The sequence below is a fragment of the Mesoplodon mirus genome (genome assembly GCF_964341445.2).
Source record: "Mesoplodon mirus genome assembly, chromosome: 12".
Taxonomy (NCBI): Eukaryota; Metazoa; Chordata; class Mammalia; order Artiodactyla; family Ziphiidae; genus Mesoplodon; species Mesoplodon mirus.
In genome coordinates, this window is record NC_138988.1 from 2,051,781 (window position 1) to 2,078,344 (window position 26,564).

The 26,564-nt window shown below is 49.1% G+C and overlaps 1 protein-coding gene across 1 annotated transcript; it reads left to right on the forward strand.

Moving 5' to 3' along the window:
* The first annotated feature begins 6,798 nt into the window (after positions 1–6,798).
* Positions 6,799–25,324, forward strand: LOC309813696 (pre-mRNA-splicing factor ISY1 homolog). The gene is made up of 11 exons (XM_082638756.1): positions 6,799–7,119; positions 9,059–9,081; positions 9,590–9,641; positions 10,606–10,671; positions 10,852–10,894; positions 13,730–13,842; positions 16,657–16,774; positions 20,137–20,259; positions 21,647–21,774; positions 23,836–23,922; positions 24,695–25,324. Exons 1-11 carry the CDS (start codon positions 7,117–7,119, stop codon positions 24,800–24,802), a joined length of 864 nt encoding a protein of 287 aa, XP_082494882.1. The 5' UTR covers positions 6,799–7,116; the 3' UTR covers positions 24,803–25,324.
* Positions 25,325–26,564: the final 1,240 nt, after the last annotated feature.

Sequence of the window (26,564 nt, forward strand, 5' to 3'; positions counted from 1 at the left end):
GGCTCAGTAGTTGTAGCTCACAGGCTTAGTTACTCCGCAGCATGTGGGATCTTTGCAGACTAGGGCTCGAACCCGTGTCTCCTTCATTAGCAGGAGAATTCTTAATCACTGCACCACCAGGGAAGTCCCTTAACTCCATAATTTTAAAACTGGAAGAAAGTGTAAGTTCTCCCAAAGAATTTGACTACATTGTTTTTGTATTGGACTCTGATATGTAATAATAAGCATTAGGCATTCCATTTGCTGTATGTGACCTGAAGTATTAAGGGCTACATCTCTGACCTTTAAGTGCATGCCATGCAGAGCATCTAACTGCTAAAGCCATTTAAAAGCGTCAGTCCTGACAGCAGTTTTATGGAGTAGGTGTTAAGGAACTTCTTTACTAGAATTACGAGATGTTGGCATTTGGCTTGAATTTCTCAGAGTGGGTCCTGAGCAGTATTTTATAAGCTTCCCGGTGATTCTACGGTGTCACTGGATTGACAGCTACCAGGATAAGGAAGCAAGGTCATAGCCTCAGTAGCATGGTTGGAATTTGAGAACAGCTCAGTCCAGAGCTTATGGTGTAAATTACAGTGGTTTATGTACATCTAATTATCCTTTCTGCTTGCCATAGAACTGAAAGAGCATTCATTAAACATAACTGCTTCCCATCTATCCATTTCCACCTCCACTACAAACCTTGGCAAGGAGTTTAACTACTTGTAATCTCTTAGTAAAGGTTTTGGTAGCAAGTTGTGGTGTCAAACCTGTCTCCTGAGCTAGCTGATACGTATGTGATGGCAAGGATGGTCATAGTAATGTCTTCAAAATCATAAACGTATTTTTCACACTTCCATTTCTACTCTTGCGCTTGAAAAAATTCCCAAGTGGGCCTGAGGCGGCCACGAGGCAGCTGCACTGAGTAGTGTGCATGCACTTCCGCCCGTCCGGGCTCCCCGTTTTCATCATTGCATTTTCCACGGAAGATACTTTGCAACGTGAAGTGTGAACCATGGCCTGGAACCTGACTACTCTTGTCCTCCCCAGAGGACATTACTACGTTACCAAGCTTGGGCAAAGATAATTTGGTGGCAGAGGTAATGAATTCAGTGACTTCTCAGTAGGAGTTCCCCCGTTCACTGAGATGGACTTCGTTCATAAGCACGGCTACCTGCGCTTGTCGTCGTCCTCCCTCGTGCCTTTTCCTTCCCACAGTAACCATCCACTTCCGTCGGGTTCAGTTTAGATGTTACTAGTTGCAGTTAGCTTGCCCTCTTGTGCCCCCTGTTATGATAGTCATTGGAGCGAGGTTATTGCAGTCAGGGCCTCCACTTAAGGTGGATGCATGTGGGGAGGAGTGGTAAGCAGTTCCCCAAAAGGAGAATGGGGAACTCGTGTCATTTGACCTACATTTATATTTCCTGGTCAGGCCACCGAGATTCATGCATGAGGCACATTTTCTCAGTACTTGGTGCTTAGGTGATGTGCCTGCCATTTATGAGGCTGTCTTATTTGGTCACTGGAGCTTTGGGGAGCCTTCGACCCAAGAGCTGATTAGACCCGGATGCATGTTTCAAGGTCAGGAGAAGATTCCTGGCTGATGTAGAGGGATGGGCATTGCTTTCATTGCCTCCAGGTGGTATTTTTAATTTGGGAAAGTGAAACTGCAAATGATACGGTCTGTTTACCACAGATGAGGTGACACTCGTCTCCTAGCTGAGACCATTTGCTTATCCACTAATATTTTGGGTGAAATAATCTACAATGTGAACCTGAGCAGATAAGACAGAGGTCAGAGTTTTCAGTCACAGACCCCAGGAGTTATGTGTGACTTCTAAAAACCGGGCTAAGTAATCTCTCACCTCCCACAAGGGTCATTGGTGCCTCTGTACCCAGGCCTCCAAAACCCTTCTGGTTTTAGCAGCAGGGCCTTGCTCGTGTTTGAAGCTATGTAGCATCGTGCAGGCAGCATGGGCTGTGGTGTCGGACCACATTGAAATCTCGGCTCTAGGTCAGTTGTTCGGTCGTATTTGAAACTCAGCCAGTAGCTCTAAGCTCATCTGTAAAGTGGAAAAAAAAAACCTATACTGAAGAATCACTATGATGGATGACGTGAGACGTTGTTGGCAAAGGGCCTAGCACTTGGTAGAATAATCAGTGGTACTTATGCTTTGTTTTCAAACTCTTCCTGCTGTGCCACCAGATTGCATGCCACTTGAGAGGAATACCTGTCAGCATTGAGCAAGTCTGAAATGGGACTGGCTGAGCCAGCTCTGGGACACTTAGTGTGCAGCCGCTGACTCCGGAGGCTGGAAGGCACTAGCTGATGTGGGTGAAGCTGGTGTGCTGGGAAGTGGAGGAGGTGGTGCTGCAGGGAACTGGAGAAGCGCCCTGTCCCACCAGGGACAACAGCAGCTCCCTGGCTCTGCCCTGCTGCGGAGACACTCTCCAGGGCTGGGGTGCGCGGGGGGAGCCGTCTACTGTTCTAAAGTGTGTTTAATGCATTCTTGGCTAAACCTGAGCCACATTTTGAAAGTCAGTCTTTCTTGGGCATTTAGATCTTGATTCCCAATTAGTTCACAATTTAGACTTTGGTTAGAAACGCGATTTGGCTTTGACAATTTGAAACAAACACTATAAATATAATGGATTAAAGTTTTGTTAATAACTAAAATTTTTCTTACAACTTTGGGATGCTCCAGTCATACCCCTTCCTAAGGATTTTACCATACTCCATTTTTATTCTTTTCTTGGATGTTAATACTCCTATGAGACCCAAGAGAATGCCATCTCATCATGAGCATGGGAGTTTCTGGTATTTTTGGCTGGTTAACTCTAGGTTGGGGCACAGAAGCCCAAAGTCGATTAAAACCTGAGATTCTAGAAGTGAGGTTGAATCCTCTTTCAGAACAGTTCCTCTTAATACATTAATACACGATGAGTCTCTTATAATTGCTATCTTTCAGACATTTTGGATGTTGGAACCCTTTTTTCAAGAAACGAAGGGTTCTTAAAATATGTTTTTATAGTAGGCCACAGGTGTTGAGCATGCTTTTCGTTCTTTGTATAGTTTATAAATTTTCTGGATTGTTTGACTGATATGTTTCTGTTCACTTCTTCACAGGCAAAATAGGTACACACCTGTATAATCAGAAGTATCCATAACTTTTTTGGTAAACGTTTGACTTTTCTTAGCAAAATCACAAACTCATGGCCTTTTATGAATTACTTTTTATTATTATTTTCTCATATTGTCACATCCTTATTTTCCCCTAAGAACAGAATGCTCCAACATCTATTCTGATCACAAGGAATCAACCACTGTATTACTTTCCCATCTGCAAAGTCCTTTGCAATATAAGGTAGCGTTTCACAGGGTTTGGGGATCAGGACATGTACGTAAAGGGGGAGGGTGTGCTTCTGCCTCAGGCTGCACTGTGTTCCCTCAAGATTCACAGCCGTCTCACATGCACAGTGCATCCACCTCATCCTAAGGTCACTGAGCGTGTCAGCCCACCACAGTCTTCAAGTCTCATCTAAACGTCATCAGCTCCACAGTCCCCAACCTCATTGTCTTAAGTCAGGTATGGGTGAGATCTGGGTATGATCCATCCCAGGGCAAAACTCCTGTCTGCGGTTTTATAACTTGTTTTAAAGTTATCTGCTCCCCCAAATCAATAGGGCACCAGCAATCGGACGAAGGACACCACCTTTGACAGTGGGAGACAGTGGAAGGAAAAGGCATCACTGGTCTCAACCAGTTACAGAATCCAGCAGGGCAAACAGTATTAGGTTTTAAGGCCTGAGCATTTCCTCTGCTTGAGCTGCCTCCCCCAGAGACATCCATTCTTTCCCATGAAGGGTGGCACCTGTTTACGGTTGCCTACTTTCATCAGTCTGTTTTGCTGCCCCTACAATTTCGGGAGTTGAACAGCCTTTCGTCTTTGTCCCCTCTCTGTCCCTCGAAGGCCAAGGTGGCAGCGGTTCTGCTGGTGTAAAATGTTCAGCCTAGGGAGTCTCCTGTGTATGTCATGGGAATTCACTCTTACACAGGAGGTTTCTCCACGGATCATTTCTGGATAATCCCATCTCTCTTCCTGGCTTCTGCTGAAATGGTTGAGGGGACCCATGAGTCACACACCTAATTTCTTCCGAAAGGCATCTGTCCTTTGAGAAGGGTTCTGCAGGCAACCCACACCCTTGGCTTTTCCTCCAGATCACACGTCCCTTGATAGTGAATCTCCTAATTTTAGCATGTTTTTACGGTTTTACTGCGGATATATAGATAAAATATATAGACATGTAGATGGTTGATACTAGGATATGAGTACAGAGACGCTTACTACAAAAATGCTGTTACAGCACACAGGGTCGCTAGGAAGCAGCATCAGCTGGGGCTGTTGGCCCGAACAGAAGGCAGCAAGCATAGCCTTGTTGTACGTGCCCTTTATTCAGCCATAAAATCTTCCATGTCAGACCTGTGCCTGAGGTGGGTGTGGAGGTGGACACAGAAAACGAGAGGATTACAGTAAGGCAGGCCTGTCGATCTTAAACCTAGTGATTTAAAGGCTAAGAGAGCTTTTTTTGTGTGTTTGTGTGGTACGAGGGCCTCTCACCGTTGTGGCCTCTCCCGTCGCGGAGCACAGGCTCCGGACGTGCAGGCTCAGCGGACATGGCTCACGGGCCCAGCCGCTCTGCAGCATGTGGGATCTTCCCGGACCGGGGCACGAACCCGTGCCCCCTGCATCGGCAGGTGGACTCTCAACCACTGCGCCACCAGGGAATCCCCTAAGAGAGCTTTTACAAAGCCCTGCAAGCCCCTGAGCCTGGCCAGCTGACGGTACATGGGAGTTAGGTGAGCCCACACACTAGATCTGACTGCAGTGCTTGGGGTTTTTTGTTTTTGAAATAGTTCAGAACTTTACATAGATCTGTTTTGAGCAGTTTTTGTGTGTAGTGTCTCCTTTAAAACCACAGCTCCTGGGCTTCCCTGGTGGCGTAATGGTTGAGAGTTTGCCTGCCGATGCAGGGGACGCGGGTTCGTGCCCCGGTCCGGGAAGATCCCGCGTGCCGCGGAGCAGCTGGGCCAGTGGGCCTTGGCCGCTGGGCCTGCGCGTCCGGAGCCTGTGCTCCGTGACGGGAGAGGCCACAACCGTGAGAGGCCCGTGTACCGCAAAACAAAAACAAAAACAAAAACAGCTCCTTAAGGCAAATGTCCCAATTTCGTGGATGAGGTAAAATGAGAACAGGAAGGTAAATACTCCTAGGCCAATTTCACAGCAGAGTAAAAATTAAACAGAGAGGTTGAGTATGTCATCTGAGGCCACAGAGCTAAGAAGCATTGGAATCGGGTTATGAATCCAGGCTGTCTGAACTGCCTTAAATGATAAGCAGGCATGAACAGGGGAGTAGGTGGCTGGATGGAGGAGAAGGGTTCTGCAGGCAGCAGGGACAGCTGACATGGACAAAGACAGGATCGGTGTGAGCCTAGAGAGGAAGGACACGTAGCTGACTGTGGCAAGATAAGTGGATCAGGATGCTCTTGAGTTTCAAGTACCAGAAAGGCTGACTATTGGCTGCAACACTGAAGGGAATTCATTGGTTCACACAACTGAAGATCGAGTAGTGGGCTCCAGGCAAAGACTCTTTCAGCAACTCAGTGATGTCACCAAATACTAAGGATTATCTGCCTTTGGAGTCTGAAAGTGGCTGTCAGCCTGGAAGGGAACCCCCCCAATTCTCAAAATACTTCATTTCTTCCTTCACGGTGGCTGCTCCCATAGTCACCAGTCAGCAGAGAGGGGGAAAGGGCAAGGCACGTCCATACTTTTCAGGGCACCGCCTAAGTGGCACACATTCATTCAATTCCCATTGGCCATTATTTACTGGCAACCCCACACCTAGCCGTCATGGAGGTGGGACGATGGAGTCTAGCAGAACGGCCTAAACTTTTAAGGAGAAAACTTGTCATGGTTCAGGCACGAGCTCCTGGTGTCTATCCCAAGTACATGTCTGTCCTGACTGATCCTGAACCACACACGTCAGCTGCTTCTCCCACTGGCCTGTGCTTCCCGCCTGCAGCCGGCGTTCCCGGCATCGGTTAGGCCCCGTGGCGGAGCAAGTCGCCACGGCGAAGCACCATGCTTGCAAAGGGGGAGCCGCTGAAAATGCCTGAAGTAGCCACCGGCCCCCGCCTTAATGTCACACCACAGCTCGCTCCATCACTGACACCCTGAGGGAGGAGCCACCAGGACCATCCCTACCGGTGGCCTCTCCCCTGCCTCCCTGGTCCTGCTCTGTGGCCCTTCTGATCCCCACAACGTGCCCAGCAGACACCGACTTACTGTCCCTCTCTCACCACTCTCCTTACATAAGTGGCCTTTTCTCCCCTGGACCTTACATTTCTTATTTTAAAAGGGTGACCTCAAGCCCAGGTCCAGCTCCGACAGACCCCTCGATTCCAGGAAGAGAAAATCTCAGAAAAAGCACAGGCCGCAAGTAAACGCCTGGGAGGCGAGTGGGGGTTGGCGAGGCGGGGCCAGCTCCTGCCCCTGGAGAGCACGCAGGCGGGGGGGGGGGGAAGGCCCAGTCCAGCGGCCCCGTCCACTCCGAGGGATGAGGACGAGTAACTTCCACAGGGCGTGTCTGCTCTCACAGAACCAGACAGGGCAAGAGGGATGCGCACCTACAGTTGCACACACACTTCGGGTAGCCTCACACACAACTGCAGGACCGCGTGTGCAGGACCAACAGTTACCGCGGGACGTCTCGCCGTTGTTATCGCGAGAGCAAAACCAGCGCCCCGCGCCCAGTTAGAGGCACGTCGGTTCCACTGCGCAAGCGCGGTTCTGCCAGCGCCCCTCTTTTCCGTACGGGCGTGTCGGTGCGAGGTCCAGACGCCGAGGGAGGGCAGCCTACGGGAGCTCGCCTGCGTTTTCTTCCCCTCCCCGGGTCAATTCTCCATTTCGCTTCCGGTCCCTCACTTCTGGTCCTTCCCAGTTATCCTTCCGACTCAGAAGCCGGTGGTGCGGTCACCTAGAACCTTCAGTTCCCGTCCGGGTCGGCCGCGCCTGGAGCGGCGAAGCTCCCCGGGCTGGGCCCGCGCGGCCTGAGGGCGGCGCCCTCCCTTGCACCATGGTGAGCGGGGTGGGGAGTGAGGGAGGCGAGCGGCGGGCCGGGTCCGGGGCGCCCAGAGGACCCCTGCGGGCTACAGGATCCGCGGCGGGACGCGGGGGTCTTCGCGCCGCGTGAGCCCAGAGGCTGGAGGAAGCTGAGCCTCGGCGCCGCCGCGCCGTCCGCGGCCGTGCTTAGTCCGGACGGCGCGCTGTAGTTCCCCACCGGGAAGCCGAGGCTCTGGGACGCGCAGGGCCGGCGCCGCGTCCCGTGGGGGGCCCAGCAGCGGTTCCTGCGCTATTTGCCTTGTGTCTGCTCTCCGGCTCCCCAGCGGGGAGCTTCCCGAGGGCAGGGTCTTCCCACCTCTGCCTCCTTAAAGCCTGACGCGGTGTCTGGCGCGTTGTCGGGGTCCAGGGATGGACGAGTGGCCGGCGTCGTGTGACCGCAGGAGGGTGTGATCAATGTGGTCGGGCGCGGGTGGTCGGCTGCTTCATTTGTTCTAGAAGCGCTCACGACGGAGCACGCAGAGTGCCGGCACGAGGAAGATACTCTTACATGTTGGTTACCATGATGGTCTCATTAAGCGAAGCGCACGACGCCGTAATAAATGGTAGAAGGTGTAATGGATGCCACTGTAGACTGATGAGCCCAAGATCCGGAGGACGAGAGAAACCGGTGGACAAAAAGCAGCCCTTTCTATTCTCCAGCCCTCGGAGGATATGCCCCGTATTACTGCTTCATACTAGCCGGCTCAGCCTCTTGATTCTGCCTCTTGTTTCTGAACTCTGACAAACATAGGGAATTGCCGGTCTCCGTTCCCTAGCAGGACAGAAGGATCCCTGGGCCTGGATGTTTCTGGCAAACTGTCACCAACACGCATTCATATTTGTGGGTTTCCGTCACCCCTGGTACATGCCCTAATCACAAGATTCATGGTTTTTGGGGGGGAAATTCCTATGAGTTCCCTCAAAAGGAAGAACCATGACCAAATTCCTAGTACCCAGCGTGGTGTTTCAAGCATGAAGTAAGCATTGAGAAACATTAAATTAAATACTTAGAATCTGTAGGCTTTAATGAAATAGGTAGGACACAGCCTCAGCCCTCAAGATGATGGCTTCTCCTGGGACAACCTCTGTTTTATTCCTTAGTAGATATTGTGTTCACTTATCTACCAAACAAACTTGACAAGTTTGTTTCTGTGTCCATTGAAAGGGAGAGTCAAAAAGATTTAAATTGAGCTTGCTTTTGCTGAGCATCTGATGACTTCATGTAGTTATCTCATTAAATCATCATGACATCTTTATGAGATAAAAGGTGTGATCCCTGCTGTAAAGGTGGGGGAACTGAGGCTTAGAGAGACAACTTCTCAGGGATGGTAAGTTGGAGAGCCGGGAGTGAAACTCAAGTCCTTGACTCAGCAATACTCTTTCTACTTACACTACAACCCAGAAAATGTGTTCCGTGCCTGACACTGTGTTTCAGGGATAATTGACTTGACATTAGTGCAACAGTATTTAGATAAAACTCACTTTGTAAAAGCCAGTCTTTCCTTCCTCAAATTTCACTGGCAGGGAACAGACAATTGTGGTGCTGGGTGGAAATTGTGTGGTAGGTATAAACCCAGACAAAGGCGGGCAGCCTGGCTGGGATGAAGGGGCCACAGAAGACTTGTCTGGCACGGTGATAACACAGGTAGATTCTGAAGGATGAGTGGCCGGATGCAAGGGGTGTGGGGGAGTGGAGGAGTGAAGACCTCAGGTAGCGAGCGCGGCGTAAGTAAGGCCCCGGATGTGGGCGTCTTGTGATTGATGTTGCGATTGTTACCGTATTCATGTACTAGTTCAGGCATTCTGCTTGTGCCTGTGAAACTTTTCTCTACAAAGTAAATGAAACGTTTCTCTAGAAAGTAAAAGAAAAAGCTCTTTAAACATCGACATTTTTCTTCCCTTCTCTCTCCTTTTAGGCCCGAAATGCGGAAAAGGCCATGTACGTATCAACTCGATTTCGTCTGTAAATTTCTGTTTGGTCTTTTGATATAGCTTTCTTTCTCTACCTGTGTTGAAATAGTGTTCATATAGTATTTGCCCATACATTTGTTTCCCCCGTAGTGTTTTCTGACAGCTCCCAGAACTTATTCTGGATGAACATTCGCTCACCTGGGGTGGTGCAGGGGCTGTTAGAGTGACAGCCCCATAATATTAGTCTTTTTAACATCTGGATGTGTGGCTCACCACAGTGGCCTGATGAGTAGAGTTTCCCACAGTCCAGTCCTTACACGCCATATGGGTGAAAGGAACACAAATCCTTATAAGCCCTACTTTTTTGAACATGGAAACCCATAACTTCTCTGTGGTTTCTTGACTGCAGTATGTATATATGTTTATGAGTGATGGATGACATTCAGTATGGTCATGAGCAGATTTACCCATCCAGGAACTTGGATGGTAAGAGATCTCTGAGCAGGATCTAACGGAGTCTTCTCTGTTCCCGGCAGGACGGCCTTAGCAAGATTTCGCCAAGCTCAGCTGGAAGAGGGAAAAGTAAAGGTTGGTTTAAATCTTCCTCATGAATTTTTAAATTATTGAGAAGAAGTGCAGTAAAACTGCCTCCTGAACAGACTTCAGACTCCAGATCTTCCTCTTTCTCGTCCATGCTTTCCTGTGTCTTACGAGTCTGTACACTTGAATCCCAGGTAGCTGGGGCAGTGTGATGCTCTGACTACTTGTGCTTCTTGTAATATGACGATTGGGTTTCCACGTTATCCCAGCCCTGTCTAATACTGAATAGTACAAAGTGGGGTGTGCTGTGAGGAGCAGCTCTAACCTGAAACCAGTAACGACCTTAGCTCATGGAGACTCAGCCAGGTTAGGGGTGATACGTACTGTTTTGGATATTTTTGTTTTGTTTTTTAAAATTATACACACCCCCGCACACACACCTGTATACACACAGACACGCATGTATGTTTATGTTTGTTCTAAACGCTGACAGCTGTCATTTCCTAAGGTAGCATACATATGCCATGAAATGGGTATAACCCGTGTACTTCGCCATCTCTGTAACGACTGACCCTGAAGAACACGGGTTTGAACTGCATTGGTTCACTTATACACGGATTTTTTCAACGGTAAATACTACAGAACTACACGGTTTGTGCTCGGTTGAATCTGTGGGTGCGGAGGAGACACGGATACTGAAGCCCGACTGTAAGTTATACTTGGGTTAACCCCCATGTTGCTCAAGGGTCAAGTGTACTGGACTTTGACGTTGTTTCCAGTGGCTGCCTGTACCAGGTACAACGCAGTGAATGTTTCTGCCCGTGTAGTTCTTTTCTAAGGAGAGGCTGCAGTGCGAGCCATAAGGCTTGAAGAAGAGCACCTGGACCTGAAGCTGCAGGTGTCTTTAGCCTGTTAGACATTCCAGGCTTCATGCCTGAGTCAGTCACGAATGTTGCACGAAGTTTGTAATTTCATACAGTACAGCGGCAGCATGTGTTTTGCTTTTCCTTAGGAGCGAAGACCCTTCCTCGCCTCGGAGTGTACTGAGCTACCCAAAGCCGAGAAGTGGAGACGACAGGTACGTGCTGGGTGAATCTGATCTTACAGGAGAACAGGTCTCCGATGGCTTTTGTACCTACATGACTCTTCAACCAGAATTCTAAGAATTTTTAATTACTCATTTTGAATTACATATTTCTTTTGCTTTCAGACTTACTCAAAAGTCATAAAAATATATTGCCTTTTATTTTTTTCACAGATCATTGGAGAGATCTCAAAAAAAGTGGCTCAGATTCAGAATGGTAAGCTAGCTTGTCTGTTTAAAGTGGTCGATTCTCAAACCCACAATTAGCCTTGGGGACGTCAGCCTCCTCTCTCAATAATCAGTAGAACAAGTAGGTACAAAATGAGTAAGAACATAGAAGAATTGAACAATACTGTCGATCAGTTTGACCTAGTTGACCTTTATGGAACACTCCACCTCACAGAAAAGAGTACATTTTCTTTTCTTAAGAACAAATGGAATATTCGCCAAAATAAAGCATATTTTAGGTTATAATATGAATGTTAGCAAACTTAAAATAATTAAAATTTTGAAAAGTATGTTCACTGATTATAACACAGTTAACTTAGAAATCGATAACAAAAAGATATCTGGAAAATTCCTAACTATTTAGAAATTAAACATCTAAACAACCCATATATCTAAGAGGAAACCTCAAGGAGATTAGAAAATATTTTGAATTGAATGAGAATGAAAACATAATGTCAGAATTCAGGGGACAAAAAAATTTATAGCATTAAAATAAAAGAAAATAAGAAAGGTCTCAAGTCAGTGATCTAAGCTTCTAACCTAAGAAACTAAAAAGGAAGAGCAAATTAATTCCAAAGTAAGCAGAAGGAAGGAAATAATAAAGAGAAGAAATCAATGAAATTGAAAACAGAAGATGAATAGAGAAAATAGAACAAAAGCGGGTTCTTTAAAAAGATCAGAACTTACCTGGTGGCGCAGTGGTTAAGAATCCGCCGGCCAATGCAGGGGCCCACGTGCCACACGCAGCAGCAACGGAGACCCAGCGCAGCCAAAAATAAATAAAATAAAATTTAAAAAATAAAAATAAAAAGACGAGTAAAATTGATAAACTTCCAGTCAGTCAGACTGATCAAGAAAAAACGAAGACACATGGGACTTCCCTGGTGGTCCAGCGGTATAGAGTCTGCCTTCCAGTGCAGGGGACACAGGTTCAATCCCTGGTCGGGGAACTAAAATCCCGCATGCTGCAGGGCAACTAAGCCCGTGTGCCACAAACTACAGAGCCCATGCTCCCTGGAGCCTGCATGCCACAACTAGAGAGAGAAAGGCCGCACGCTGCAACAAGAGAGAACTCCGCACACCACAAAGAAGAGCACACGTGCCGCAACACGTGCCGCAACGCGCTGCACCGAAAGCCTGCGTGCAGCAACAGAGACCCAATGCAGGCAAAAATAAATAAATAAATAAAATTAAAAACCAAAACCAAAAAAAAAACCAAAAAACCTCAGCTAACTGGGAATTGAAGGGAACTTTTTTTTTTTTTTCCTGATAAGTCACTTCTACCAGAAAACCTATGGCCAGCTATAGGTTGAATGCTTTCCTCCTAAGATCAGGAACAAGGTGGAGATATCCCTTCTCACCGCTTCTATTCAGTATTGTACTGGAATTCCTTTCCAGTACAGTAAAGCAAGAAAAGGAAATAAAAGGCCCAAAGATTGGAAGGGAAGAAAAATGCTCTATTCTGAGATGACATAATTTTCTATGTAGAAAATCCCAAGGAATCTACAGAAAGATTTCTTAAATGAATAAATGAGTTTAGCAAGATCACAGAATAGAAAGTCAATACACAAAAATCAATTCTATTTCTATGTACTAGCATTGAACATTTGGAACTAGAACTTTTATTAAAGTGTTATTTACAGAAGCATCAAAACGAAATATTTAGGTATAAATCTAACAAAATATATGTATGATCTGTTTGCTGAAAACTATAAAACAGTGATGAAAGAGTCAAAGAACCAATCAAATGGAGACATAGACAGTGTTTGTGGATGGGAAGACTCAATATAGGAAAGGTGTCAATTCTTTTTCTTTTCAAAATCTATCACAGTCAAAATCCCAGCAGTGGTTTTTGGTTTATGTTGACGAACTGTTTCTAAAATTTAAATGGAAAGGCAAAGGAACTAGAATAGCCAAAACAGTTTTGAAAAAGAAAAAAGTTGGAGTATTCATGACACCTAATTTCATGATTTAATGTAAAGCTAAAGGTATTCAAGACAATTGGATATTGGTGAAAAATAGACACACAGACCAATTGAACAGAGTAAGAAGTCCAGAAATAGGGGCACACGTATGTGGTCAGTTGACTTGACAAAGGTACAAAAGCAATTCAGTGGAGAAAGGGAGGGCTTCTCCCTTGGTATAACCCCAACTGCTCCCGACTGCCAGCCGCCAATGACAACACCTCAGCAAACTCCCTGTCGTCATCTCTTTAAATCCATCCCTTAGGGACTTCCCTGGCTGCCCAGTGGTTAAGAACCCGTGCTTCCACTGCAGGGGGCACGGGTTCGATCCCTGGTCGGGGAAGTAAGATACGGTGTGCTGCGCAGTGCGGCCAAAAAATAAATAAGTAAAAAATAAAGACTATAAATCTGTCCCTTAGGCTCAGTTCTCAGGCCCTAGTCTTTGTCAGAGATGTTCCCCCTTAGCAAGGTGGGAACAAGTCCTTTCCTGAAAGAACTAGACTCACACAGGCTGCCGCCAGCCCTGATGCTGACGCTGCCTCGCTGCATCTTGGCTGACACTGATTGGACGCTGTGTCCCCACCTCTAAGAGTTTCCTGTTTCAGTGGTGGTATAAATGGAGCTGCAGGATTGCTTCAGTGTGTATTTCTGTGGTTGCTAATGAGGAGGACGTTTTTTCTCCCCAGCGCTGCTGAAACTGCATGATTGTTGCCCTTCCATGATTTCGGTGTGGGTGGGTTTTCTTATAAATTGAAATAGTATCTTTGTGTTATGCACCTTTTTAGGTGTTGACATTCACTCTTAAGGCTACGACATCGAGTGGTATTTTCAAGAAACGATAGGACATTTTTGTTTTCTAGCTGGTCTGGGTGAATTCCGAATTCGCGACCTGAATGATGAAATTAACAAGCTGCTAAGAGAGAAGGGACACTGGGAGGCCCGGATCAAGGAGCTGGGTGGTCCTGACTATGGGGTAAGCAAGCCGTGGCCCTGGGGGCCGAGCTCGGGTGCTGTCTACCTGCAGGGTGGCTCCTGCTGTCCCCGCAGCCCTGCCACAGAGTAGGCACTGGAGAGATGAAAGGAGGCTTGGAAGTGCCTGTTGAGTGTGGACAGGAAACGTGAAAGCACGGGCCAGTGGTGCTTAAAGGTCCACAGTGCAGGCCTCAGTACGTGTACTGGCCAGGTGTTCCAGAGTGAGCCACTCGGGCTCCCTGGGCCTCTTGTTTGAAATGACCTTGGCCCCTCACAGTCTTCTCTGAACTCCTTGAGAATTGGGACAACCATTCCATTGTCGGCTTCTGTACTCAAGGGGACCCTGGGGACATGGCTGTGTTTCCTTTCTCTGGATTCTTTAAATGCAGTATTCTAGAACAGTGACTTTCAAGCTTTTAGGCCCATGACCCACTCTAAAATAAACACACACACACACACACACACACACACACACACTCTCACTCACTATATCACAACACAGTACTGAAAAAATACTTGGTATATGTTGCTGCACTGATATTTTCTATTCTGTTCTATCTTGATTTTTAAAAAATGGATGATTATGACCCATGTAATGGATTTCACGACCCGCCAGTGGGTGTCAACTTTGAAAAATGCTGCCCCAGGCCCTGCCCCATTTACCCAGGTCATTTGAACCAACAGTATCTAGTCAGTGGACTGTAGTACGTTGTGTAAGGAATATGTGCAGTTTTTCTATGTATTTAATGCAAAACCACAGTTCTCATGTTAGTACCTGGCCTAAAAATAAGGCATTTATTCTTGTTGCAGAAGGAAAGGCACTTCCACTCCTGGGGTACCTGTGCTAGGAACGTTCTCACTGCATCTTCAGTTGTTCTGTGATGGTGATTTTGCTCCCTGTCAGACTGCTTTAGTGCAGAGGTTTATTACCCTTCCTGGAAGGGTTACAAAATTAATATGTACAATATTCTTAAGTTCCACCACCCAGAGTCACCGGTAATGTTTTTATGTATTTCCTTCTAGAGTCTTTTTTTTTTTAATTTATTTCTTTTATTTGTTGGCTGCGGTGGGTCTTCATTGCTGTGCGTGGGCTTTCTCTAGTTGCGGCGAGCGGGGGCTACTCTTCATTGCGGTGCATGGGCTTCTTCTTGCCGTGGCTTCTCTTGTTGCAGAGCATGGGCTCTAGGCACGTGGGCTTCAGTAGTTGTGTCTCGCAGGCTCTAGAACACAGGCTCAGTAGTTGTGGTGCATGGGCTTAGTTGTTCTGTGGCATGTGGGATCTTCCCGGACCGGGGCTCGAACCCGTGTCCCCTGCATTGGCAGGCGGATTCTTAACCGCTGCGCCATCAGGGAAGCCCTAGCGTCTTTTTAATGCTAAAGAATTTTATTTTCATTTTCTATGTACAAAAGTAACATTTAGGGCATTCCCTGGTGGTCCAGTGGTTAGGACTCAGCACTTTAACTGCCGTGGCCCAGGTTCTGTCCCTCGTCGGGGAACTAAGATCCTGCAAGCCGCCCAGTGCAGCTGAAAAAAAAAAGTGACACGTTCAGAGTTTGTTTTACAAGATGGTGGTGATGGTTGCATGACGCTATGAATGTACTAATACCACTGACCTGGACACTTAAAAATGGTTAAGACGGCAAATTTTTTGTTACTTGTATTTTAGTACAATAATAAGAGAAAAAGTAATACGTTGTTATTAAGTTCCGAAAAGTATAGAGCAGGGCACCATGCAGTCAGGCTGCTTTTAACTAGGAGCAACTTTTGGAATATTTCCGTCCATTGTTTTTCCATGAGTCCTGTAACTGAGGTCATACTCAGGTATGTACAGTTTTGGTTCTAGGTTGTATACTTCTTTTCAAAATGGTAACTTTGATTGTATAAAGAGTACCTACTTTTATGTCAAAAAAAAAAGAATACATAACAAAAAATATAAAAATTCTAAAATATAAAAATAACTTATATATTCTATGTGTGATACAGATTACATTATATAGTTTCCTACCACACAGAAATGACTGCTATTAACATTTTCTACTTATTTTTCTAGAATTTCTTCTATACATATATATATTTACTTTTACAGATAATGGTTCATTATTCTAACTATATGCTTTGTTCACTTAACAATTTATCAGACGCATATGTTCATGTCAGTAAATAATCATTTATATAATCGTTTCAAAAAGCATTTCTGAGGGCTTCCCTGGTGGCGCAGTGGTTGAGAGTCCGCCTGCCGACTAAGAAATACTTTTGTGTGTATTTCCTAAGAATAAGAATGTTCCCTTATATAACCATGGTAGAGTTTAAGACATTTAACTTTGATACAATCCTCTGGCTGTTTTATTGATTTTCATCCTTTATGGCCTTTCCTCTTATAGTACGGAGCCTTGTCCAGGGTCGCATACTGTATGCAGTTGCCAACATCATCATTTTTAGTGGAGAGAATTCCATCTTCTGGATATTTCATTTGTCTTCTACTGCTTGTCATTTAGGTTTTTCGCAATTTCTTAAAGCTTTTTTCACTTAACATTATATTGTGTTTTTCTAAGTCAATAAAAGAGTTCCATATGAACCATCATTTTTAAGCTATAGGATATATTCCATCCTGAATATGCTATAATTTACTTAAATCATCCTCTTACTGTTAGGTATTTAGGTTGATTTTTAAGGGATTAAAAAAAGTACCTGAATATATTTCTGTTGTACATTAATATTTTCTACCTTTAGCATTATTATCTTAAATCTGTTTGCAAACATGGAAATACTGGGCTTAAGGATCAGATCCATTTTCTCTTTTTCCTTCCCAATAAGAAAGTTGGCCCTAAAATGCTGGATCACGAAGGGAAAGAAGTCCCAGGAAATCGAGGTTACAAGTACTTCGGAGCAGCGAAAGACTTGCCTGGCGTCAGAGAACTGTTTGAGAGAGAACGTAAGTAACTGGTGTTCACCGGGGCGTTAGCCTGGACTTCTTGGTCCTGCTTGTAACAGTAGACATGCCGTCTGCAGGGCACTCTTCCTGTGCCATTTCTTAGCCGCACAGCAGCCCCGTGTCCTCAGGGGATTATCGTTCTCAGGTGGGCACACAGTTGGGGTGAGAACGGGAACCCAGAACTGACAGGTGTCACATTGTAGGCTCTGCCCACACCTGTCTGAGTGTGAGCGAGGAGTCTCCCTGTTTGCAGTTCAGTCAGCTTCGTTTTCAGTTACGTGTTTAGTTGAAAAAACTCTTAACTGGGGCCTCCCTGGTGGCGCAGTGGTTGGGAGTCCGCCTGCCGATGCAGGGGATACGGGTTCGTGCCCCGGTCTGGGAGGATCCCATATGCCGCGGAGCGGCTGGGCCCGTGAGCCACAGCCGCTGGGCCGGCGCGTCCGGAGCCTGTGCTCCACAACGGGAGAGGCCACAACAGTGAGAGGCCCGCGTACCGCAAAAAAAAAAAAAAAAAAAACAAACTCTTAACTGAAGGACACATGACACCTTGGGCCGAACCCCGAGATGCACAAGTGGAGGAGAGTGAATCCAAGCCGGGTACCCTCTCCGCTCCTGCCTTCCCCTCCACAGCCCTGGGAGCCTCCAAAATGCTGTTGGAAACCGCTGGTCTGGAATTTCTGTGTATCTTAATTTTGACTTTTCAAAAAGCAGTCCAAGCATTTTATAGAAAGCAGTGTGGAAAGTAGAGAAGGATGAGACTGGGATTCCTCCCACTGCTGGCGTTCTGCTGTTTCCTTCCAGTCGGTTTTCCTGTTTGTTTAAAAATACAGTTCTGCTCATTCTTAAATTCATTATGCACACACTGGTTTTGCATGCGTGATTGACATCACTTAAAAGAATTCAGAGTTTAAATATCATGCTGTTTATTATGAATGCAGTATAATTTTATTATAGACAAGTTGTAAAATACAGAAAATCAGAAAAAACACCCACATTTTCACAACTTATAGATGATGGTTGTTGACATGTTGGGGTGTATCCCCTTCCAGTTTTTTAAGGCTCCTAAAATGAGGGTGTGCTGTGTATGTTACTTTTTTTTTTTTTTGCTTTTACATTGTTTCTAAATTTATTTATTTATTCCAGTCATAGAGTGTTTTGGTTTTTTTTTTACCAAGAAAGTGCACAACTTAGTCTTAATGCATAAAATGGAAATAGTAGCACAGGGACTTCCCTGGTGGTCCAGTGGTTAAGACTCCGTGCCTCCACTACAGGGGGCACGGGTTTAAACCCTGGTCGGGAAACTAATATCCTGAATGTCGCACGGCAAAAAAAAATAAAAATAGTAGCACAGTCCCCTTGACCCCCATCCCAGTGCCCTGCTAGAGATGACCCGTCACTGTTATTATCTGTTTGGAATGTTCCCTTCCAGCCTTTTCCATGCACTTCCATGCTTATTTCATCAACTAAATTACATCAGCATAAGGGACAGATGACTCAACCCCAATTACTTTAGGCAGAAAAGTCTATAAATTTATTGGTTCATATAACTGACAAGTTTGCCTTTGGGAATGGCCGGTTCCAGGTCACATTGCTCCGTTTTGCAGTTTTGGCTTCCATCCTGTGAGCTTTTTTCTCTGTCTCACTCTCCTCTTGTGGTGGCTGGTTGTCCGTCATCGACTTAAATTTTGTTCTCTCTCAGCAAAAGATTTTTTTCCCCCTAACAGTTCAATCAGAATTCCCAGAATTGAGGCTGGTTGGCTTTGGTTGGATCACAGCTCCATCCTGTGGCCGGAATGCGTGCAGTGCTCTGAGCCTGCTAGGTTTCAGCCCTGTCCTGGATGCAGCAAGCCCACGTGGTGGAGGGGTGGACAGGGTTGTGTGTGCAGTCCTTCCATGTCCTCTCATGGTTCTCCTTAGAATGCCAAGTGATGTGACGGATTAGAGTCTCAGGGATTAACCGTACTTGGTGTGACCATCCCTCCTTTGGTACTTAGTTATTTCTAGATGTTTATAATTATAACATTTTTGCTGATCTGGTGCTTGAAACAATGTATTATTTTTATTTTTTTGTTTCCCCCCCATTACTAATGAAATTGACAATCGAATTCAGTTACTAAATGAAATTTTCATACATAAGAGTTTTTTCTTCTTCAATTATCAGCTTTTATTCTTTGACTAATCTGTTGGGTTGTCATTTCCCTTTTGATTTTCAAGTATTACTAAATATAGTAAGTAAGTAATAGTAATAGTAAGTAGTAAGTAATAGTAAGTCTTAATCTGAAAGTATTTTCTTCAGGAATTTCTCATTTGTCTTTTTTGTTTGTAGTTTCTTTTGTTTTATCTGTATTCTTGGTTTTTTCATTGAATATTATGGCATTTCCTGTGTTGTTAAAGCACCCTGTGAAGTAGCATTACTGGAGCTGCAGGATCCCCTCCCCTCCGCCATGCTTGACTTGCAGATCATAGTCCTTGGGTGTCCAAGTTTTCACTGTTGTATGAATAATGCTGTGATGCACACCTCTGTCCATAAAGCTTTGCCAGGTTTTGTTTCTGTTTTTTAAATTAGGATAGATTCCTTCTAAATGGACTAATTGGGTCAAAGATTTCAACACTGATTTAATTTTATTTATTTATTTATTTTAAATTTATTTTATTTATTTATTTTTGGCTGCATTGGGTCTCTGTTGCTGCACACAGGCTTTCTCTAGTTGCAGCGAGCAGGGGCTACTCTTCGTTGCGGTGCACAGGCTTCTCATTGCGGTAGCTTCTCTTGTTGTGGAGCACAGGCTCTAGGCGTGTGGGCTTTTGGTAGTTGTGGCTCGTGTGCTCAGTAGTTGTGGCTCAGTAGCTGTGGCACAAGGGCTTAGTTGCTATCCGCGGCATGTGGGATCTTCCGGGACCAGGGCTTGAACCTGTGTCCCCTGCATTGGCAGGTGGATCCTTAACCACTGCACCACCAGGGAAGCCCTCAACACTGGTTTTCAAAAGGGTGATACTGGGCTTCCCTGGTGGCGCAATGGTTGAGAGTCCGCCTGCGGATGCAGGGGACGCGGGTTCGTGCCCTGGTCTGGGAGGATCCTACATGCCACGGAGCGGCTGGGCCCGTGAGCCATGGCCGCTGAGCCTGCGCGTCCGGAGCTCCGCAATGGGAGAGGCCACAACAGTGAGAGGCCCGCGTACCACACACACAAAAAAAAGGGTGGTACCACGTATATAATCCCATTACTAGTGTAGAGAAGTGCCTATTTCATGATATTTTCATGAACACACCTACTATATGCCTGTGTAACATTGTATGAGGAGAAGGCTTGAATGAGATTATGATGGGGAATTCAGCTAAGCTGGTGAATTCTTTCTTTTAGCTCTTCCTCCTCCAAGAAAGACACGCGCTGAGCTCATGAAGGCAATCGATTTTGAATACTACGGTTACCTAGATGAAGACGATGGCGTTATTGTGCCTTTGGAACAGGAATATGAAAAGAAACGTAGGTCTGCGGGCATTTCATTTCACTGCTGCTGGCATCTGGGTTTCTTTTCTCTCCCTTGAAAATGGGGTTTTATTTTTATTTTTATAAGGAACATTGTTTTTTTAGGGCTTTTAAAAAAATTGAAGTAGTTGATGTATAATATTACGTAAGTTACAGGTGTACAGTATAGAGATTCACAATTTTTAAAGGTATATTCCATTAGCAGTTATTATAAAATATTGGCTATATCCCCCATGTTGTATAATACATCCTTGTATAGCTTATTTTATCTTTTTTCATCCAACTTAAAATTTTATTTATTTGTTTGTTTGTTTATTTATTTATGGCTGTGTTGGGTCTTAGTTTCTGTGCGAGGGCTTTCTCTAGTTGCGGCGAGCCGGGGCCACTCTTCATCGCGGTGCGCGGGCCTCTCACTATCGTGGCCTCTCTTGTTGCGGAGCACAAGCTCCAGACGCGCAGGCTCAGTAGTTGTGGCTCACGAGCCTAGTTGCTCCGCGGCATGTGGGATCTTCCCAGACCAGGGCTCGAACCCGTGTCCCCTGCATTGGCATGCAGATTCTCAACCACTGCGCCACCAGGGAAGCCCCAGCTTATTTTATCTTAATAGTTTGTACCTCTTAATCCCCTACCGCTAAATTGCCTCTCCCCCCTTCCGTCTCCCCACTGGTAACCACTAGTTTGTTCTCTGTATCTGTGAGTCTCCTTCTTCTTTGTTATATTCACTACTTTGCTGTATTTTTTAGATTCCACATATAAGTGATATCATACAGTATTTGTCTTTCTCCTTCTGACTGACTTCACTTAGTATGATAATCTGTAGGTCCATCCATGTTGCTGCAAATGGCATTATTTCATTCTTTTTTATGGCTGAGTAGGATCCCATTGTGTATATGCATGTGTGTGTGTGTGTGTGTGTGTGTCTGTGTCTGTCTGTGTGTGTGTGTGTGTGTGTGTGTGTGTGTCTGTGTCTGTCTGTGTGTGTGTGTATACACCACGTCTTATTTGCCCATCCATCTGTTGCTGGGCACTTAGTTTACTCCCATATCTTGGCAACTGTAAAGAATACTGCTGTGAACATTGGGGAGCCTGTATCTTTTCGTATTAGTGTTTTCGTTGTTTTCAGATATATACCCGGGAATGGAATTGCTGGATCACATGCTAGTTCTAGTTTTAGTTTTTTGAGAACCTCAGGGTGCTGAACTGGGGAGGATCTGGGTGTGTCCCCTAAAAGCTGCCCGCCCGTCTGATTCCTGTCTGATTCCTGCCCACTGGGGCAGGATGCAGGTGACCCTTTCCAGCAGGGAGGCCTTGGCCTCGCCCTGCGTGGGGCTTGACGCTTTCTCAGAGGCCAGAGTGAGTAATGCCCGCTCTCCCGTGTCTGCAGTCAGAGCCGAGTTAGTGGACAAGTGGAAAGCAGAGAGAGAGGCCCGGCTGGCAAGAGGGGAGGAGGAGGAGGAGGAGGAGGAGGAGGAGGAGGCCGAGGCCGACATCTACGCCGTCGCCGACGAGGAGGTACTGGGGGGGTGGCGAGGGACCCCCTGCACTCACCGCCTTCTCTGTGCCGCGGAGGATGGGGGAGCGGTAGCAGGAAGCACAGACGAGGGGTCAGGGTCAAGGCCCGGCTCTCGCCCCTGCCGCCATCTGAGGCTTCGGCCTTCTCTCCTAGACGGTGGGGATGAAGGTCACCTTCCGGGTTCACAGGGAGGGTTCCAGAGAGGAACGGCTGTGAGGGCACTTGCTAAACTGCTTTACACCAGGGATGACTTCCTTGCATCTCAGAGATAGGCCCTCCTGAACATGCTGGAATCAGATTTATAAACACATTTGAAGCCAGTGTGTTTTAGCCCATGACCTCATTGTTTCTGCTTAGATGACAGCGTCAGTAACTTTTGTAGTCTTAACCACCGCCTGCTATAGCTGGAAACCAGCCCAGAGCACAGAAGAGACTTCCTCAGGGGGTCCCGGTTGGCGATGGAACTGTGATCCCTCAGGCAAAGCCCCCTCGCTCCCAGCACCCCTGCAGGCCTTGCTCCCTGGGCAGGTCCAGGATGGAACTGATTTGCTCGACTGAGCAAGGGGAGGGGAAGCACCCATGCCTGGACTATGGGTCAGGCCCTGTGTGACGTCACATGGCTTGCCATGATGTCAGCGGCAAGGAAGCAGGCTCAGAGAGGCTTAGTGACTTAGTCACCGTCACACAGGATCTAGCAGACCTGAGGTTTGTGCCCTCAGGCAGGCATTTGAAACAGGGTGGCAGCGTGCCCTAGGAAGATTTTCTCTAGATGCAAATAATCCATTTGCTCTTTCAAGGGATGTTTGTTTAATGAGTGGCTACTGTGAGGCCCACTCGAGGGGCAGGACAGCAAACATGCTTCGCTTGTAGCTTGAAGCCCGGAGGGACAGTCCGGTCAGCAGACACCGTGGGAAATGGCAGCTGTGATAGGAGCTCTGGGTAGCGACATGGTGAAGGCAGGGCCAGTGAAGGCTTTGCTGGGGACGTGACCGTTCAGCTGAGATCTGGACACAAGTGAAGAGGCAGCAGGGAACAGTGTGAGCGGACGACCCCATGGGAGCGCGGGGACAGAGGACGGGCCAGTGGCTGGAGGGCAGAGTGGAGGCTGGGGGAGGGGAGGGGGGCCGAGCAAGGGCCCCGGCTCCCCTGGGGAAGCATCTTCCTTTACCATGAGAGCGATGGAAAGCCATCAGAGGAGGTAAACATTGTTTATCCTGAAATGCTTAAGATTTACGGGAAGTTGCACAGCTGCTGCCGAGGGTCCCGTGTGGTTCTTCACCCAGTGTCCCCAGTGGCTTGCACAGTGACAGTGCAGTGTCCACCGAGGGACCTGACGTGGTGTGACGCGTGTGGGCAGTGCTGTGTCTTTCATCACATGTGTGGATTCTCTGGGGCTACGACAGCCTTCCTTGTTGGAGTCTGCCCTGAGGAGTGGAGCTTCCACCCGTGGTCTTGCCTCGGTGGATGCAGCCCGACTTTCCCAGAGCCCTGGGACCAGTTTCTCCTACCAGCGGCGCGGCTTTCCTGGCAGCTGGTGACCTGGGGCGGGGGATGGGGTCAGGGTCCCACCCAGAGACCTGCGGGCAGCGGACCTGTGTCCACACAGGCCTCCTCTCTCCTCACGCCTCCAGGGCTGCGTCATTCCTTAGGTTATGAGTGATCTCTGCTGACTCACAGGCAGCCTCTGAGTGATGCTTTCTTCTATATATGCTTTTTTCAAGTTTAATTAAAAAAATAGATAATGTATTCACAAGACCCAAAACACAAAAAGCATACAGAGATTGAACACGGCTTGTCTTTTGCAGCCCTGTCCTCTGTCCGCTGGCTCTCACTGACATCACTGGCTTCTCTTTTCTTCCTCGTACAAGAGGTCGCGCAATACACAGCGTTCTGTTGCTGCTTGTACTTAACGCTGTGTCTTGGGTGTCTCTTTGTCTGAGAACAGAGCTTCCTCGTCGCTGCTTTTCCTTTTAAATGGCTGCAGGCTGGTGCACATTATGGCGGTGCCAGCACTTACTAACGGTCTCCTCTGCGCGGCCTCTGGTTGTACTCTTTTGCAGTCTGATGAGGAGGGCGGCCAGGAGAAAGGAGGGGAGGACGGGCAGCAGAAGTTCATCGCTCACGTCCCGGTGCCGTCGCAGCAAGAGGTAGGACAGGCTGCGGGCCGCCTGGCCTCCGAGGGGCCCCACGGGGCGCTGCGTGGTTTTCTTGGTCCTTCCTGTCCCTTTGGGCGGCTCTCACTCCCTCCACAGAGTGTTGGTCCCTGGGCTCAGGTCAGGGCGAGGCGTCCAGACGAGGCAGCGTTCCGTCTGCCCTGGAGGCTGCAGTCGAGCCCTCCGTCGCTCCCCTGCTCCCCCGGCGGGGATCGGGGCCCTCAGACGCGGGGTGCTGGGCTCCCGGCCGGGCCCAGGCGGCGTGTTGGCCTTGCGGGGCCTGTGGCCTGAGCCCTCCGTCGCTCCCCTGCTCCCCCGGCGGGGATCGGGGCCCTCAGACGCGGGGTGCTGGGCTCCCGGCCGGGCCCAGGCGGCGTGTTGGCCTTGCGGGGCCTGTGGCCTGAGCCCTCCGTCACTCCCCTGCTCCCCCGGCGGGGATCGGGGCCCTCAGACGCGGGGTGCTGGGCTCCCGGCCGGGCCCAGGCGGCGTGTTGGCCTTGCAGGGCCTGTGGCCTGAGCCCTCCGTCGCTCCCCTGCTCCCCCGGCGGAGATCGGGGCCCTCAGACGCGGGGTGCTGGGCTCCCGGCCGGGCCCAGGCGGCGTGTTGGCCTTGCGGGGCCTGTGGCCTGAGCCCTCCGTCGCTCCCCTGCTCCCCCGGCGGGGATCGGGGCCCTCAGACGCGGGGTGCTGGGCTCCCGGCCGGGCCCAGGCGGCGTGTTGGCCTTGCGGGGCCTGTGGCTTGAGCCCTCCGCTCTCCCGCCCGCAGATCGAGGAGGCGCTCGTGCGGAGGAAGAAGATGGAGCTCCTGCAGAAGTACACCAGCGAGACGCTGCAGGCCCAGAGCGAGGAGGCCAGGCGGCTCCTGGGCTACTAAGGCCGAGCCGGGGCCGCCGCCCAGCGCCGTGGGAGGTGGGCAGCCCGGGCTGCCTGCCGCTTCTCCTCCTCCCTCCCCTGCTCTCGCCTGTGTGCTGACCGAGGGCCGTTCGCCTGCCGGATGCCCCAGTGTCACCTCGTCCCGGTGTTTTGCTGACGTGTGACCCCACTTACTTCTGTCTTGAGTGTGTAGGACACGCTGCTCCCTGTCAGCCTTTGAGTGTCTCACGTAGCCTCCTCCTGTCATTTGGTGGGGAGGGCGACCAGTTAGTGACACTCCTAAAAAACGCAGCCGTGTTTGTAACTCCTCTGGAGGAATGAGAAGGTGTGTGGGCCCCGAGCCCACATCCCACACGTCGCAGCCTGCAGAGCTCCGCCTTCGGGGCAGCCCTGCCCTCAGCTCAGACCCCTCAGCTGGGCTTGCTCCTTCGTGCCCAGGTGGCAGGAGTTTGAGTTTGCCACTGCTGTCTAGGACTGGTTCTGCAGAGAGCTATTTTTATTAAAGATTTTTGTGTGAAAGGCACCCTCTGGGTCTGGGCTGCCTGTCTTGAGGCCGTGTCTGCACTGGGACCTGAGTGAGGTTCACAGTCACCGCAGGGGACGGGGTCCCTAAACACGCAGCCCTGGTGTGCGAGGGCTGCGACCAGCGGCGGCCCATCTGGGAGCTGAGGAGGTGGCGGGGCCGTCCTCCCGTGGCCCCCGCACCCACGGCTGCGGATCAGGGCTGAAGCGGCAGGGCCCGCGGCGCCGGCCTGTGGGGAGCACACAGAGGATACCCAGGAGTCGGTCCAAACCCGCCATCCCGGCCAAGTCTTTCCCTCCCAGTGGGGAGAACCCACAGCAGAGGCCACAGCTCTGGGCAGAGTGGGGGGGCTCCCCACCCTCAGGAGGGGTCCTGAGCGTGTCAGCAGAACCGTGTAGCTGCCGCGGTCCCGGCGGGCCTCCCGAAGGAGACTGGGGGCAGCGGAGCAGTGCCAGCCTGAGTGAGGGGGTGACCGTCAGCGTGTGACCTGCCTTAGGATGTTCCCGAGCCAGGGTGGAGGGGGTCAGGCAGAGGCTGGGCAGGGTGAGGAGTGGCCGTGGGGAAGGTGACCTGGGGCTTCAGAGCTGTGAGGGGGAGGGGAGGGGAGGGCACAGGACTGGGCCGGGGGCTTCCCTTCCCTGGAGGCAGGGCTGGAGGGGCCCCTCGGCCGAGCCCCTGGGCGAGTGTGTGCCGGGAGCAGAGAGGGTCAGGGCTGGAGCGCTGGGAGCCCCGGGGGCCAGGCAGGGTCAGACTCAGCCCTGGGACCCACACCCAGCCCGGGGCTGGCCCCTGGCAGGGGCTCAGGAGCAAACTCAGAGGGCACTTGGAGCAGGACCGGCCTCAGGTTCCCTGTCTTAAAGGCCAGGACTGGATCTGGTGCCCTCTGAGTCCCCCCCGGGTCTGGGCAGTCCCATGGGGTGGGCAGAGGCAGGTGGGGGCCTTGGGACAGCCAGCCCCTGGGGAGCGTTTGGAGGGCCCAGCTCAGATGGTCCAGTTACAGGGTTGACGTCCAAGGGCCACTCGGGTGGGGATCCTCGCTTTCATTGAGAGCAGGCGGTTCAAACGACAGGTGTTTCTTGTCCCTGGAAAGATGGTTGGCAGGTGCGTGGGGCTCGGCCCACCTGGACAGTCCCCCGAGTCTCCTCCCGACGGCCCCCCAGGGTCTCGCGGTGGCTTCCCCAGATGGGATGCGGGCAGCACAGGAATCAGTGTCTGGCGTCTGAGGAAACTCGGGCTCTGC

What these genes read in the sequence shown, in the direction of transcription:
- LOC309813696 (XM_082638756.1), top strand. An exon ending in CGAAATGCGGAAAAGGCCAT is followed by an intron (nt 9,082 to 9,589) that starts GTACGTATCAAC and finishes TGTTCCCGGCAG; the next exon opens with GACGGCCTTAGCAAGATTTC. An exon ending in AGAACTGTTTGAGAGAGAAC is followed by an intron (nt 16,775 to 20,136) that starts GTAAGTAACTGG and finishes TCTTTCTTTTAG; the next exon opens with CTCTTCCTCCTCCAAGAAAG.